Genomic DNA, 14,001 nt, shown 5'->3' with positions numbered 1-14,001 from the left:
TAATCTGCTCAGAAAAAATAAGCAAAGGTGATTTTTTTTTACAAACAACAGTTAAATCCATGTGAGACACAAGTTTCAAATGGATGAAGCACGACACAAGAACACAGCAGGAGACAAGAAGTGAGAAAGACAAGGGCTCAAACAGGAGTTTTGGTGTGGACAAAAAGACAACAGGTTTCAGTGATGCCATTTAAGGAAAAGCAACAAGGTGTATAAATAGCCTGCATGGTTGGATCTAAGAGAAAAGCTGTTGGGCAAATAGCAACAGGGGTCCTCAAATCAGAAATGGACTCTTTCTGATCTTATTGGAAGTGTTTTCTGAAATTTCTATCCATATCACCCCCTGGTGACCTTGAGTTCTCCAATGCTGGTTCACTGTACAGTAAGATAGATTACCTTGAGCCATTGTTGACAAGACTTCGGCTAACCTGTTTTACTACACAACAAAATGGCATCTAAGCTTCAGCTTTTAAAGATAAACACAAATATATACTCCAGGTTATCAAATACCAACACAAAGATACAGATTATCAAACACTAATCTTTTTCCATACCAGTAACTTCACTGCAGGTCCATGCAAAGTTATTTTGCTTTTTCAGTAGAGTACTGCCAAAACTAAGAGTATCACTGAGAAAGCCAGGCATTATAATCTTTTCATAGACACAACATTTGCAGAAATATTTTTGTTTAGAGTTTTAAGTTGAACTTTTAACTACCGATCTTACTCTACTATTCAACATTCTGTGCTTAAGTGCTTTCTGGTAAAGAATTTTGCTGAAGGCAATTTAGAAAAGAAGTGTTATTAATATTGGACAAATATGACTTTCCTTTAAAGTCTTAAATATTATTGATAGCAGAAGACATACTATCCAATTCAAACATCTGCCCTTTGAGTATCTATTGTGAGTCAGAAATAAGGGAGTTGCAGCAATAAGTTGCAATACAAGAGACCTCACAGTAAAACGCAGTAAGCTTCAGCAGTTACTGACCTTCCACAAACTGTAATAGCTAAATTATGTTAAAAATATGCACTATTTTTTTAAAATAGGATCAGAATAACTCTTCTGGGGTTTTCCGCAGACTTAGTAATATTGTTTCCTTTCCTTTACAAGGCCATTTCTTGGGATGAATATATTTCCACACCTAAAGAGAAAGCTATTGTTTTCTTTTGTTTTTATTTGAATTCTGTTTCAGCCACTAGAAAAAGGTTTTGTACTTCTCCAAGAAATGAAGAAATCATTTAATGTAAATTTATCTTCCAGGAACACAAAGCAAGCAAAAGTTTTCAAGCTATCATAAAAAGTTACGCTACTTTGAAATTATTTTTATAGTATGTACTACTAGAGCACACCTAAGTGAATTACTACAAATTGCTCACCTCCTCATTGGAGCCTTAGAATTAGAAGCATTGGTTGTGCATAACCAAATAAAACCTAATACTCTCAAACTAAAATTTTTCCATTAACATTTCGGAGGCAAATACAGGCTTAGATATTCATCCATGGACAGTAAAACGTTATAGAAGTCTGTATTACTAAAATATATAAAAATGAGTTTTCAACAGATTCATTGCCTATGCAAAGACTTTTCTGTTTGTTTTAACAGCAGCTGGAGAAAAGTTTCTAATATGTAAATAAGTTCTCCAAAGAATTTTTGTCACTGGGTTAAAGGCTACACTCATTCTCTCCAAAATGCCAGGCATATCTTTGAGTGTGAGAAGAAAATTAAAAAAAGAAACAGACAAACCTTCCAACAAAACCATCCAACAACACAGACCTTTGTGAGAGATCTTTTACTGCAGTAGCTGTAACAATTTGTTTTAAATTGTACAATTAATATAAAATAAAAAGTAAATATTTTAAAACTAAAAATTCAATCAGTGCATAGATTTTAATATTATTATCAAAAAGTTTAAGGGCCAGCGTACACAAGTCACCATTATTTTGAATGCCAGCATTCCCTTTTACAGTAGAAATCAAAATAATAATATGAAGTATCAGGAATTCAGTACTGACAAGGAGTCCTACAATTTGAGAATTTTCCCCTCTGACCTGCAATTCTGTTTGTAAGTAAAGCTATTGTTTCTCTCCTAACTCTTTGCATTCCTCCCAAGTTAGCTCGACTAACATTTCAGTCTGCTAGAAAAGATCTAACCAAAAAAAAAAAAAAAAAAAAAAAAAAAAAAAAAAAAAAAAAAAAAAAAAAAAAAAAAAAAAAAAAAAAAAAAAAAAAAAAAAAAAAAAAAAAAAAAAAAAAAAAAAAAAAAAAAAAAAAAAAAAAAAAAAAAAAAAAAAAAAAAAAAAAAAAAAAAAAAAAAAAAAAAAAAAAAAAAAAAAAAAAAAAAAAAAAAAAAAAAAAAAAAAAAAAAAAAAAAAAAAAAAAAAAAAAAAAAAAAAAAAAAAAAAAAAAAAAAAAAAAAAAAAAAAAAAAAAAAAAAAAAAAAAAAAAAAAAAAAAAAAAAAAAAAAAAAAAAAAAAAAAAAAAAAAAAAAAAAAAAAAAAAAAAAAAAAAAAAAAAAAAAAAAAAAAAAAAAAAAAAAAAAAAAAAAAAAAAAAAAAAAAAAAAAAAAAAAAAAAAAAAAAAAAAAAAAAAAAAAAAAAAAAAAACAAATCTAAAAAAAAAATTAAAAAAAAAAAAAAAAAAAAAAAAAAAAAAAAAAAAAAGAGAGAGAGAGAGAGAGAGAGAACTTTCTTCAAGGACCAACTACAGAAAGTCTTGGAAGCTTTTAACCCTCTACCCCCTCACATTTACCACTCAGAAATAACAAGATGAGTATTTTGTTTCACAGTTTTCTGCCAATTTGCTCCTTCCTGATTTAGTGCAGCTTATGCCTGCACCAGGAAAGCGTGTCTCTAAGCTTCCCATCCTATTTTAGTTTGCTGGTTTATACGATAATTGTGGAAGTCCAGTGGAGAATGAAACAGCAATGAACATAATCGCATTCCATTATTTCATCTATTTAAAATGCAAGTCTTTTCCAGGGCTGTATTGTTTATAACTCAAAAATATTTTACAGAGTTGAAAATTATTATTTGCTATTATTTGATTATTATAACTACTAATAGAGTTCTATCTATGGGGAGAAAAGTTATTTATTTATGCCTGTATCTTCTGCACTGCTGAAATCTAAATATTGAGAAATATCTGGAAGAGAAAATATATAATTGACATATAACTAAGCGGTGGGGGGGGAGCATCTGGAGGTGCTAATTTACACAACAAGCCTCAAACAAAAGGCAATTAGACTACAGCATGCAACCACTTCAAGTGATGGTTGCCTGCTCTGACATGTCACCTTTTACCTGTCATAGCAGACAAAAGAGAAGCACTTCAGGCTACATCATGAAAGACAGTGGTTGCAGTGACAAGCTATTTCAACAGGGTCCCAGGTAACTCAGTCCTGACTCTCCCAGGTAGCATGTCTCCTCCAGAAGGCTGTTTCTCAAAGATGGCTGGCAAACTGTTTATCATGCCAACCAACTTCAACCAGTACGTCGCATCACAAAGCAAAAGCAAGTCTGTGGTATGGTCAATGGCAGCACTAAGATCTTAATTTGATTAGGTAGAGGGAAATGATGACCTGGGAAGAATAACATCTAAAGGTTTTGGGACAGAGCAACATCTGTGACTTGTAGACAAGTAGGGGAGAGAGTGCTTTCAGGAGCCCCAGAAGTTTGACAGATTTTACAGACAAAGCTGAAAACCAGAAATTGATGGAAATTGTCTGCTTTGTAAGTTTTCTTCCTGACCGAATGTGGAGCTCGCTATAACCTAGGGTGTCTGAGTAAGAAATACTAGTCATACATTTATGCAGCAAGAGTTTTGATAACACCTGATAACATTTGTCCAACTGTCAGAGCCCTGTCTCCAGCTGTGCCTAATGACTAGTGCTTCACATGGAGAAAATGGAAGAAAAATCCACAAACTGTATCTAACCATGATGTATATCACAGAAAATACAAAGCAAAACATTTTCTCATTACTGTTGTGGGTCAAACCCTGAAGCATAAGAGCTGGTTATAAGCATTCTAATGACAAGCTGCAAGTATTATGAACCTATTAAGGGCAACAAAGGCTTTTTCTTGTTCACCCCAAGGCCCATGAAAGGAGAAAAAATAGCAGTAGTAAGGGGAAACGCTTAAGTGCCAGAAAGACCACAATGACTGTCTACCCCCAAATCCATCCTTCCTCTCCAAGAGTAATAAAACCATCCCTCAAAACAGCATTAAAAAACCACATCTTTGTCTAAAACACTGAAATACCCTTAAAATGCTTTAGAGGCAACTTACTTCAGAACTTATCTTGTTTCACTTGAACAACCAGAAACTGGATCCAGTTATGACTTTGACAACAAGGTCTATAAATCCACCAGCACCACATACCTTTTCCATGTGTAAGTAGCTATTCAGAACAAGTAAGCCACCTCTTAGTACTTTCGTCAGTAAGGAGCCGGACATACGTAACTTAAGCAACACATTAGCTTGTTTTTCCAAAAACATGGATCATTTTTATAGCTTGTTTTGAGCTGTCTAGTATTTCCATATCTTCTGAAATATGAACAGAACTTGATACAGTATTCTAAAACCATACAAAACCAAGATCATATCTCTGCCTCTGTGCTGATGTTTTCCTCTTCACATAGTCAAAGATAAGCAATGGTCTTTTTTCTACAGCACTGTGCTGAGAACTTACATTGACTGCGATGCATAATTTTCCTAATGCATTCCAAAAGCGCCTCTTTATTATTTTTCTTTTAAAATCTCGCATCTATGTACAACTCATACTTGCTTGGATTCAAGCGTGATTTGCTAGATAGTAACCATTGCAACAGATAATTCAAATCAGTACTACTAACCCTTCCTTTTCATTAATTCAATGCTTTTAATGCCCCAAATGATAATGTTTTTATCAACTTCCAGCTCTTTAAATGATTTTTCTCAACTACATAGTTGATAAAATTACAGTGTCTGACCAAACATCTTCCCCAGATACTTTGCTACAAACATTTCCCTCAACAGTGTACAGAAGTATAAACAAATCATAAAAATTAGCTCACTGACATGAGCATCTAATGTATGCTGTATCAATCTTCCAAATTGATTTCTCAAAAACCTGCAGTCCAAGAAAAACTAGCTACCATAAAACTGTACCAACTGGCACTAATTGCATCTTTTACTATGTTGTCTGTGGTAACAGGACTGCACTGCGAGTTAGCAACTCCATTATTTCACAGGCATGACACTTAATCCAACCTGTGTGTTGGAGTTTTGGTGAGGTTTTCTTGTGGTTTTTCTGTTGTTGTTGTTGCTTAAGATTGGGAACCAGATTAGTGCTTTCCCAAACATTGGAACATTTTCCACTTTCCGAGATTAGTGAATAGTAAATGATGGAGTAGGGTGCTTTCCTTACCTAGCTTCTTAGGAAGTTTTGTGTATAAGTTGTTCAGGACTGCTGATTTAGCAGATGATGCCTCTTGCCACAGACTATACACAGTCCTGTCAAAGATACATACACATTCACACCTCATTTTGAATACAGAGCAGAGGCCCCTTCATTTCTGTTTCTGTTCAGAACAGTCATTTTTGTTTTGCAGTAGGATATTATTTTTATTCTTAGTAGTGTATAAAGAACACAGTACTAGATTTCTTTTGGTCACTGTGATTTTCTTTGACTTGCTTATGCTTGTGGCTCTTGAACCCTTCCACTCCTGTTGCTCTTAACACATGCACATGTATACACACACGTGTGATCAATGTTCATAGCCACATACTTCCTAAATGAGTAATACAAAGCTTTGAACATAAAGTAAAACAAGATAAATATTACATGATAACATAGACATTTTGGGGTAGTAAAGGGAAGTCTGTTAACAGTAGCTCTCATTTTTCTTTCACTAGATTAACAAATTAAAAAAAAAAGGGGGGGAGGGGGGAATAAACTTACAAGATAGAAAAGTATGTTTGGGAGAAGCCTAAAGGCTGACTTTTTTTGGTAAGTTCTGCGGGAGAGACAACCTCAAAAACATCCTACTTCAAACATTCATACACTACACAGTGTCATATGCTACAGAACAGCAGTATCTCAGAAATTTTGAGTGATTGAATGTTTTTGTATCAAATATTGAACAAAAACATCCGCTGTATTAAATCTTTCAAGCTCCACAGTGTTCGAGATGACGTTGTTCTGTTTATGTTCTAAAATAGCATTCTGAAAGAGTAAAGCATTCTCTAATATCTTACTTGCTGTTCAAGCCATGAATTCAAGATCATGATGAAAAAGCCCCAAATCCTGAACAGTGAAACATTATCCTCTCTAAACTAATACACTACTTGTTTTCCTCACTTACCTGGCCCAACACAAACAAAACACAAAGTAACAGACATCTACTCAAGATTGAAAGGAACTCAATTCTCAGACCATTCTTGGTAAACAAGAATCCAGCTATCTATGTAAAAAATAAAATATCAATTTAAAATATTTCCAGGGTAACCAAGCACAACAATAACTAACACTAAACATTGAACACCATACTGAGTCCTTTGAATACCATGTTATTAATTTTGCCTGAAGACAGAAATTACAAATAAACTTCTAATTTAATAATGGATATACACTGCAACTTTATTTAGGGCTTATGGTTTCAGACACCAGAATAAAACATCCAAACGCTTTTCTGCTATAAGAATTACATTAACAGGTGTATACAGATATGTTAGAAAGCCACTTCTGACCTAAATTTAATTCCCACCTTACTCAGAGCTGCGTTTAGCAGTTGCGGGATAACACAAGGTCTAACACACGAGAGTACTGCCCCCTTGTGCCAGTCAAGCTGAAGCCTAACAAGACTACAGACCAAAACTAATCCCAGAACATGTTCTGCATTTTAAGTCAGTTATTTGACATCAGATGCTTGATCCTGAGTTATGAAAGCGGGTAACAGTATCAGTCTTTAAGAACATCTTAAACCAATTATTGAAATAAAAATAATCAAACTATCTATTTAATCAGCATGTCTGGCAGCAACTACTCTTACTATATTTGCCATTATAACATCCTGGTTTTAGCCACTCATAACTGTGATAAATTTCAATCACCAGGGATAAGAATTTTGGTAATGGATATCTGTTTCAGGTTAAGTCTTGCTGGTTGGGTTCTGGCTTTTTTTGTTAAAAAAAAAAGAAGTTAAAAAATTAATCATGGCAGGCAAAAAAAGTACATGCATATACAATTTGACAGTTCAAAAGACATAAAACTTCTTTTGGAACACTCCAATACACCCATGCTATAAAAAGAGTCATATATTCTTACTGCATAAATATTTAAATACCCAAGTCAACATAAACTTTAGAAAGCAGAGAAGTATTATGAAAGCTCTGAAGTATACTGACAAGAGTTCCTCTTAGTCCATTCTTAGCTAAAATAGAAGCACTACATCAAATGTTACATATAAAATGTGAAGAACATGAATTTTTTTTCTGTTTATTTACTGATAAATACAGTTCTGCTCAGTGGATATTTCAGCAACTTCCCTCCCCCTCCATTATTACAAGCAATAAAAATCTAAAATAGGAGTACTTACCAGTATCATTAGCTAGAGAAGCAGGATCAGAGGCCCCAAGGGTGGCCTCAAACTCCTCCTGAAGACGGTAAGCTCTTTGAAGAAGGGATTCAAGCTTATGAATGAATTCAGCACTAATGATATCCTACAAGATGACAGACATTAGAAGATTTTTCTATTTGTTTAGAGTCTGTAAGATTCCTTTGTAAAATCTAAGAATATTAAGCCTTCAAAGAGCTCACTGTACCACATTAATTTCCTACAAACCACATAAGGACACTATCAGAGGAATGCTTCACATCCAAAATACACACACTTTTCTAAATATACATATTTAGATATATCTACAATACAAATAAAATCTGAATTTAAAAATACTTTTAAATTATTTGTGATGTTTACTGCACTAGAAATAATGAAAGCCATTAGACGTATACTTTTTCAAAATATTTTTATCCTTTAGTTCATAAGAACAAAGGAATACAAATCAAGTTCGAGCACATTAGTTGTGAATATTCATAAATTCATAATCTTTCCCAAGACCTTTATCTTTACTAAGCAGATATCCTCTCACATAGTCATAAAAGAAAGGGATGACCCAAGAGATTTTGTGCAGAGAACTGGTACGCTTGGTAGCTTGACAATACCATCCAGAAGCAAACACTGATAAAACAGCAATTGCCAAAAAATAAAGTTAATTCCCCCCCTGCCCTGCCCTCCTCCAAATAACCAGTCAAAAAAAAATCAAACGGAGCAAAGTTAGATGTCCTTTAAATGCAATACCACTAAATTAGAAATTTTAATTCATTCTCAGTTTTGGTAATTGAATTAGAAGTTGAAAAGAGTCAGGTAACAAAAAGCAATGAGTAGTCAGGGCAGCAACAGTAGAGCATAGATTGAATTACTCACTTCTACACTTTCTTCTGCAATTGCATCTCCTGCTCCCAGCTTAATGGAACCACAACTTGCTTCATCTTCAACTTGCCTATTACGGAAAGTTAGTGCCTGCTCCCATCGACGCAGTGCTTCTTCAAAAAGCTCCATACCTACAGGACATCGGGAATACCTCCATTCCATCAAATACACAGCTTCCATATGCATTCACATTTTAGAGTCACAGGAGACTATGTAGTTAGTAAGCATGATTATAGCAGAGATGTAAGTTTTTAAAACAACAGCAATTCCCAGTCTAAAAAAACCCCTGCCTTTTTAATAAGGCAAAAAAGTTCACAATATGATTAAAGCAACAGCGTTCAGCGTATTTTTTCCTATTAATTATTTAAAATAATTCTACAGCTTACTAGCACAAAAAAGGAACAAAAAAAGTTTTTTAAAAAACTAACTTTAGATCAAGTAAGATCTCATTACTTTATGGAAATGTTCTTAGACACATGCCCACAGGACACTGAAAGAACACCACAATAATACTGTGTGTCACTTTGACACAAAACCAAGAAATTATTTATTTCATTGTTGATAGATACTGAAAATTTTTATTCTAACTTACCCATCAAATACAAATTTTCAGGTGTGGTCACTGGAATATTTACAAGCTTAATATCATCTTCATCTGTTTTATCCCAGGAATTAGAATTGGCACAAGCACAACTGTGACAAGAGGTGGCACTCTGAACCTTAAAAAAAAACCAAACACCCAAATTTTGAAGTGCTGTTATACAGAGCATCTGTCCTTAAAACTACATTCCTGCCAGAGTACATTACATCCACATTACCTATCTAGATTTACTAAGTACAACAGCCTTCTCAGCATCTCTAGCCATCTGTGCAGCTTGTTCAGAAAAGTTGTTTCAGCTTCGTGAAACCATTAGGTGCATATCCAGTGCAAGTTAACAGACATTCAAGAGCCTTAAAACACTTTTAACTTACCGAGGCCAGACTCTGAACTGAACCGGAGTATTTACTGAAAAGTCCTCCATTTGCATAGATACAAGACTGAGATCCTTTTTCCTTGGCAGAGCTCAGAGAAAGAGTCAAGTTTTGCCGACTACTGGAACAACTAGAACCTAACAGATACACTGATTTTAAAGCTGCTACAAACTCAGAACATTGTACCTTTTGTTAGTAAGATCTATCAAGAATTGCATTTACTGTTTTCAATAAAAGTCAGTTTAGAAGCAAACAATAATTATTCTTTTATTTTCAGTTCTCTATGAGAAACCACAAATTAGAATAGTCAATATCTGTAACAATAAACGTACATTTCAGTATAATTATTTTTCCACCCTGTAAAAATTTAAATCTGCTTTTCCCAATATTGAGATATGTCCACAAGAACTGCAAACCCCATTGTAAATATACTATTGATAAAAATGTTTTAATCCAAATTCATGATTAAAACTTCAGCTTTGAGAACAAGACCAGCTTACCAGCTTATTTATAAAACACTGTAATTTTGTTCTAAATTTGCACAATTTCTACTTTAACAATTCAAACCTACTCAGCATTAAAGGAAAATAGTTTGTTTTACTGCTACGCACTGTTATGCACACCCATCCCCTCACACTCCTTTTGTTCCCCTCCAAGAAAACAAATAAAAAAAACCAACTCGGGGGCTCCTTCATGTACCTTTTTCTGATGCAGCTGCTTTGGTACACTCCAACACTAGATGACTCGGTTCCCATTGTGGCACTTTCTTGTTTTTCTTTCCACGTCTTCTTTTAAAATGATGAGCCAGGAAAATAACAGATATTGCACTCACTGCTGTTACCGTGAACAGCTTCTTTAACCCAGGGGAAAGCTTAATCTGAAAATAAAAATATGTGACTTCACTGGAAATAGATACTCCTTAACTCCCACCTTTCCTCCTACCCTCCTTTTGGTGTGTTCAAGCTAGGCTATAGTTGGACTGAGGCAGACAAGAGATGCTGGTCTCACACAGCCTGAGAAAAAACTGACTCGAGACATGGACTAACTGCTTTTCAAAATCTGCGATGGCCAGTATAGGAAAGAGTTTACAAAGGGGCTGGTGTCACAAAGTGAGTGACTGCACCGAGACACATACTGCAGCACCAAGAACTGTAAGGTGTATTGCAAATCCACAAACTATGGAGATCTAAGAAAATGACTTTTAGACAAACTTCTTTTTTTTCTTACTTTCTTCTTAATGTCAGGACAATGCAGGGCTTTAATTAATTCTCTAACAGCAGAAAAATGCTGAGAAGACACTCACCCTTCACAAGCAGATTATTTTATTGCACTCTGAAGGAGTGGAGGATCCAAAAGCTAACATTTGCATAGTGTTTCAATTTGGCAAGAACATGTATTTAAACGTATTTATCTAAATAAACCAGGGTTTTTTAGTTGTTTCATTTTAATTTTGGATATAGATAAGTCATAGATTTTAAAATGTTTAAATTAGCAAATAAGAACCACATATACAAGCAACTGGAATTAAAAGCCATTAACAAAGTTTACAAAATTCAAAGTGACAAGATATACAAGGAAGAAAAGAGATGTTCAACTGGAAACTAGAATCCACATTCACAAAATCCTTAGGAAATCTGTGCTGCTTGAGAAACAGACTGCTGGGAGATAATCAGATCTGCAGTCCTTGGGGCTCACACATCATTTCTGTAACATGTTTCCTCACACAAGAGAGCTGGCCACACAGAGCACCACTGCGCTCTGGCAGTCGCTGCCTGCTGTGCAATTGGTTAATACCATCAGAATGGTGTAATTTAAAGCAGCTTTGAAAGTTTTGCTCTGCACTGAGTTTGCAATCACGTCAAACACCTTTGACTTGAGAACCTTGTCCTTAGTGGTACTGTATCTTGACTGAGGCCAAAAACATAGCACTGTACTCTGCAAGGAAAAGGAAATCCCTGAAACGCAGCACAAACACATACTTACAAAAGACTACTGTATTTAACAGAAAAGAATTAATAACCAAGTAACTGAGATTAAAACCGTGAAGCTCACAGAATTAAATGCTAGGAGTAAAGTTTCAAAGAACTATAAGTGGATTTTTTTAAAAATCTCTCTGTGCCTGCAAGCATGATCATAAGTAAACAGTGAAATGAAAACCCCTATGGAAAGGAAAATCAACAGCTGCACATGGTATTTTAAAAGGATATGAATATGCTGCAACGTAAAAAAAGAAATCAGTGATCTTGCAGTGAGAATTTTCAAGTATTGTAAATAGAGAAAAAATGTTAAAATAATGCAGCTGAGAGAATCTCTCATGCAGGTTTTATATGCAGTAAAACTTTGAAAAGCATTTACATGCAAATATAAAAAATGACATAGCTTTTGCTTACAAGCATCTAATTCAATAAGAATAAAATACAGTCATATTAAAGACATGGGCTTTAAAAGCAGAACTTTATTAGGACCTACTAATATCTATTTTTTTTTAAATATTGTTGGCATTCCTAATTATAAATTTTTTTTCCTTTTAGTATCCTTGTCAATGATTCAGCATACACAGAATGGAAAACACTACTGGACCATATTTTGCACAGACAGCTAGAAACACCCTTTTTTTCCCCTGCAGTGTTACTATGGCATCAGAATGTGGCTAACTCTTCAAGAACTTTATTCTCTGTGGGATACGACTGGAGCCTTAGTATTTTCTCAAGTAATTCTGACTTGCTTCACTCTCTCTCTTATCCCATACATAGTTATAGGCAACTAACACCTCTGAATCTCTACAACACAATTACAGCTCCTCCTCCCTGTCTTTGACATGAAGGTGCTCTAGGGACAAATCATGATTTTCTGCAGACAAGGAATATCAGCTTCACAATACTTCTAGCTTTTGTCACCTGAAAACTAAGATCATAATATCCTCTTTGCCCAGATTTGAGTGACTGCTACCCATGTTGCTATTTATATAGTGAAAACTAGCCTATAATATCAATGAAAGAAAATAAAAATCAATCACTCCAGGGCCATCTATAAAAGGAAATACTGTGATTAATAGAGCTTTAAGATTTTCTTTCAAGATCTTTCCATAGGTAAGACAACAAAACAAAATCAGCAAAAAGAACTGAACAGGTTTAAAAAACAGCCTGTTTTTAAATAAACACTGCCTTCAGTCATGTGCCAGTTATTTAATCAAACAGAAGTGACTCAAAGACTAGAGCAAGGGATTTTTGATTTGCATTATCATTCAGATTGACAGTACCACTAATCAAATTAATCTAGAAAATATTTCAGACTGCACTCAGTACTATTAATCAAAACTTAATGACAGTTATGTTTAATTTTTAAATACCTAAAAAAAATCTACAGAAAAAGTCAACTTGAAGATCTCGATTAGCAGAAATAGACAAAAAACCCCACTTATTTTAGTTCAGTGTTCTAAAGAAACTAAAAATCAAGATATTCTGTACAAATTTAACTCATATTAAGCTCCAAAGAGTGAATACAACATTGCAATTAAACTTCCAAATGTATAGCAAAAGTGACAATATTCAGATAATGTATATATTACCTGGTTAAGAGAATAATACCAAGAAAGAGGAAGATGAAATACCCGCAAAGCTGCCGTCTTCAGAGAAAATCGTGTCTCAGTAACAGCTTCTTCTGACATGGCTCCTTCTCTCCCATAACCTCATTAAGTGGAACTACGTTGAAACAGTCACAGATGGTCTCTGGAATACTCAGTCAAATGAAGGATACATACTAAATTGTGCAATAGAAGCCCAGGACAGCTTTCTTTTTCTAGCTTGAATCTCTTACATAACAGGTACATGACTTGTTTGATTGATGTTTCTGAGTAGAGTTAAGACTTGTGCTTAACAAGAAGGCAGCAAATTTGCGGGCTCAGCTTAGGCCCCATTCCTTCCAGCCGTTCCATGTGGCTGTATATGTATAGCCAGGATCCACAGAGGACTCTGCTTCTATCAGCTGGCAGCTCACTTATTACATCCTCTAAACCACACATGGCAACAACCCTGCTTCTAAGATCCCTATTGTTGGAAGGACATATTTGCCAGCTAAAAGAGTTAAAAGACTTGAGAGCAGCCGAAAAAAGTTTATCTCATTCAGAGCTTCAATTTTTTGCAGAAACATAATGAGGAATAAATACGTCCCCCTGACGTCCCCTCCACCATTAAAACAGACATCCCCCTTACTCCCTGACGCTAAACACAAGGCGAAGCCCCTGACGCCACCGCCCATGACCGCGGCACGGAGAGGTGAAAGAAGAGGCCGGGCCCACACGTCGAGGGAGCGGTCAGCTTCAACCACCGGCTCTTCTCCCTCCGCCAACGCCTCCGGCGGGCTGTGCTGCGCCGGCGGCGTTTCCTCAGGAGCGCAGATGAGGCACACGACGCGGGGCCCGGCAGCTTCGGAGCAGTGGCGAACGCCGCTCCCGTAGCCGCCCCCCGTGGGGGCAGAAGCCACCTCCCTCCGGCCCTACCGAGCTCTCCCCAGGCAAGGCGGTCTCGGCACGGCGGCCGAGGGGCCCCGAGCCTTG

The 14,001-nt window shown here is 35.3% G+C and overlaps 1 protein-coding gene across 1 annotated transcript in view; it reads right to left on the bottom strand.

Moving 5' to 3' along the window:
- FAM73A (family with sequence similarity 73, member A) overlaps positions 1-13,113 on the bottom strand; it is a 38,791-nt gene extending 25,678 nt beyond the window's left edge. The window contains exons 1-6 of the mRNA XM_010287005.1: positions 13,015-13,113; positions 10,146-10,323; positions 9,447-9,583; positions 9,067-9,193; positions 8,469-8,605; positions 7,581-7,704 (exon numbers count right to left, since the gene is read on the bottom strand). Of these exons, the coding sequence (XP_010285307.1) occupies positions 7,581-7,704; positions 8,469-8,605; positions 9,067-9,193; positions 9,447-9,583; positions 10,146-10,323; positions 13,015-13,113 (802 nt within the window). The remainder of the gene's footprint in view (positions 1-7,580; positions 7,705-8,468; positions 8,606-9,066; positions 9,194-9,446; positions 9,584-10,145; positions 10,324-13,014) is intronic.
- Between the last annotated feature and the right edge of the window lie 888 nt (positions 13,114-14,001).

The sequence above is a fragment of the Phaethon lepturus genome, unplaced genomic scaffold, assembly GCF_000687285.1.
Source record: "Phaethon lepturus isolate BGI_N335 unplaced genomic scaffold, ASM68728v1 scaffold42230, whole genome shotgun sequence".
NCBI lineage: Eukaryota > Metazoa > Chordata > Aves > Phaethontiformes > Phaethontidae > Phaethon > Phaethon lepturus.
Note: the sequence above shows the minus strand (reverse complement) of the source record. Positions and strands in the feature narration are given on the sequence as shown.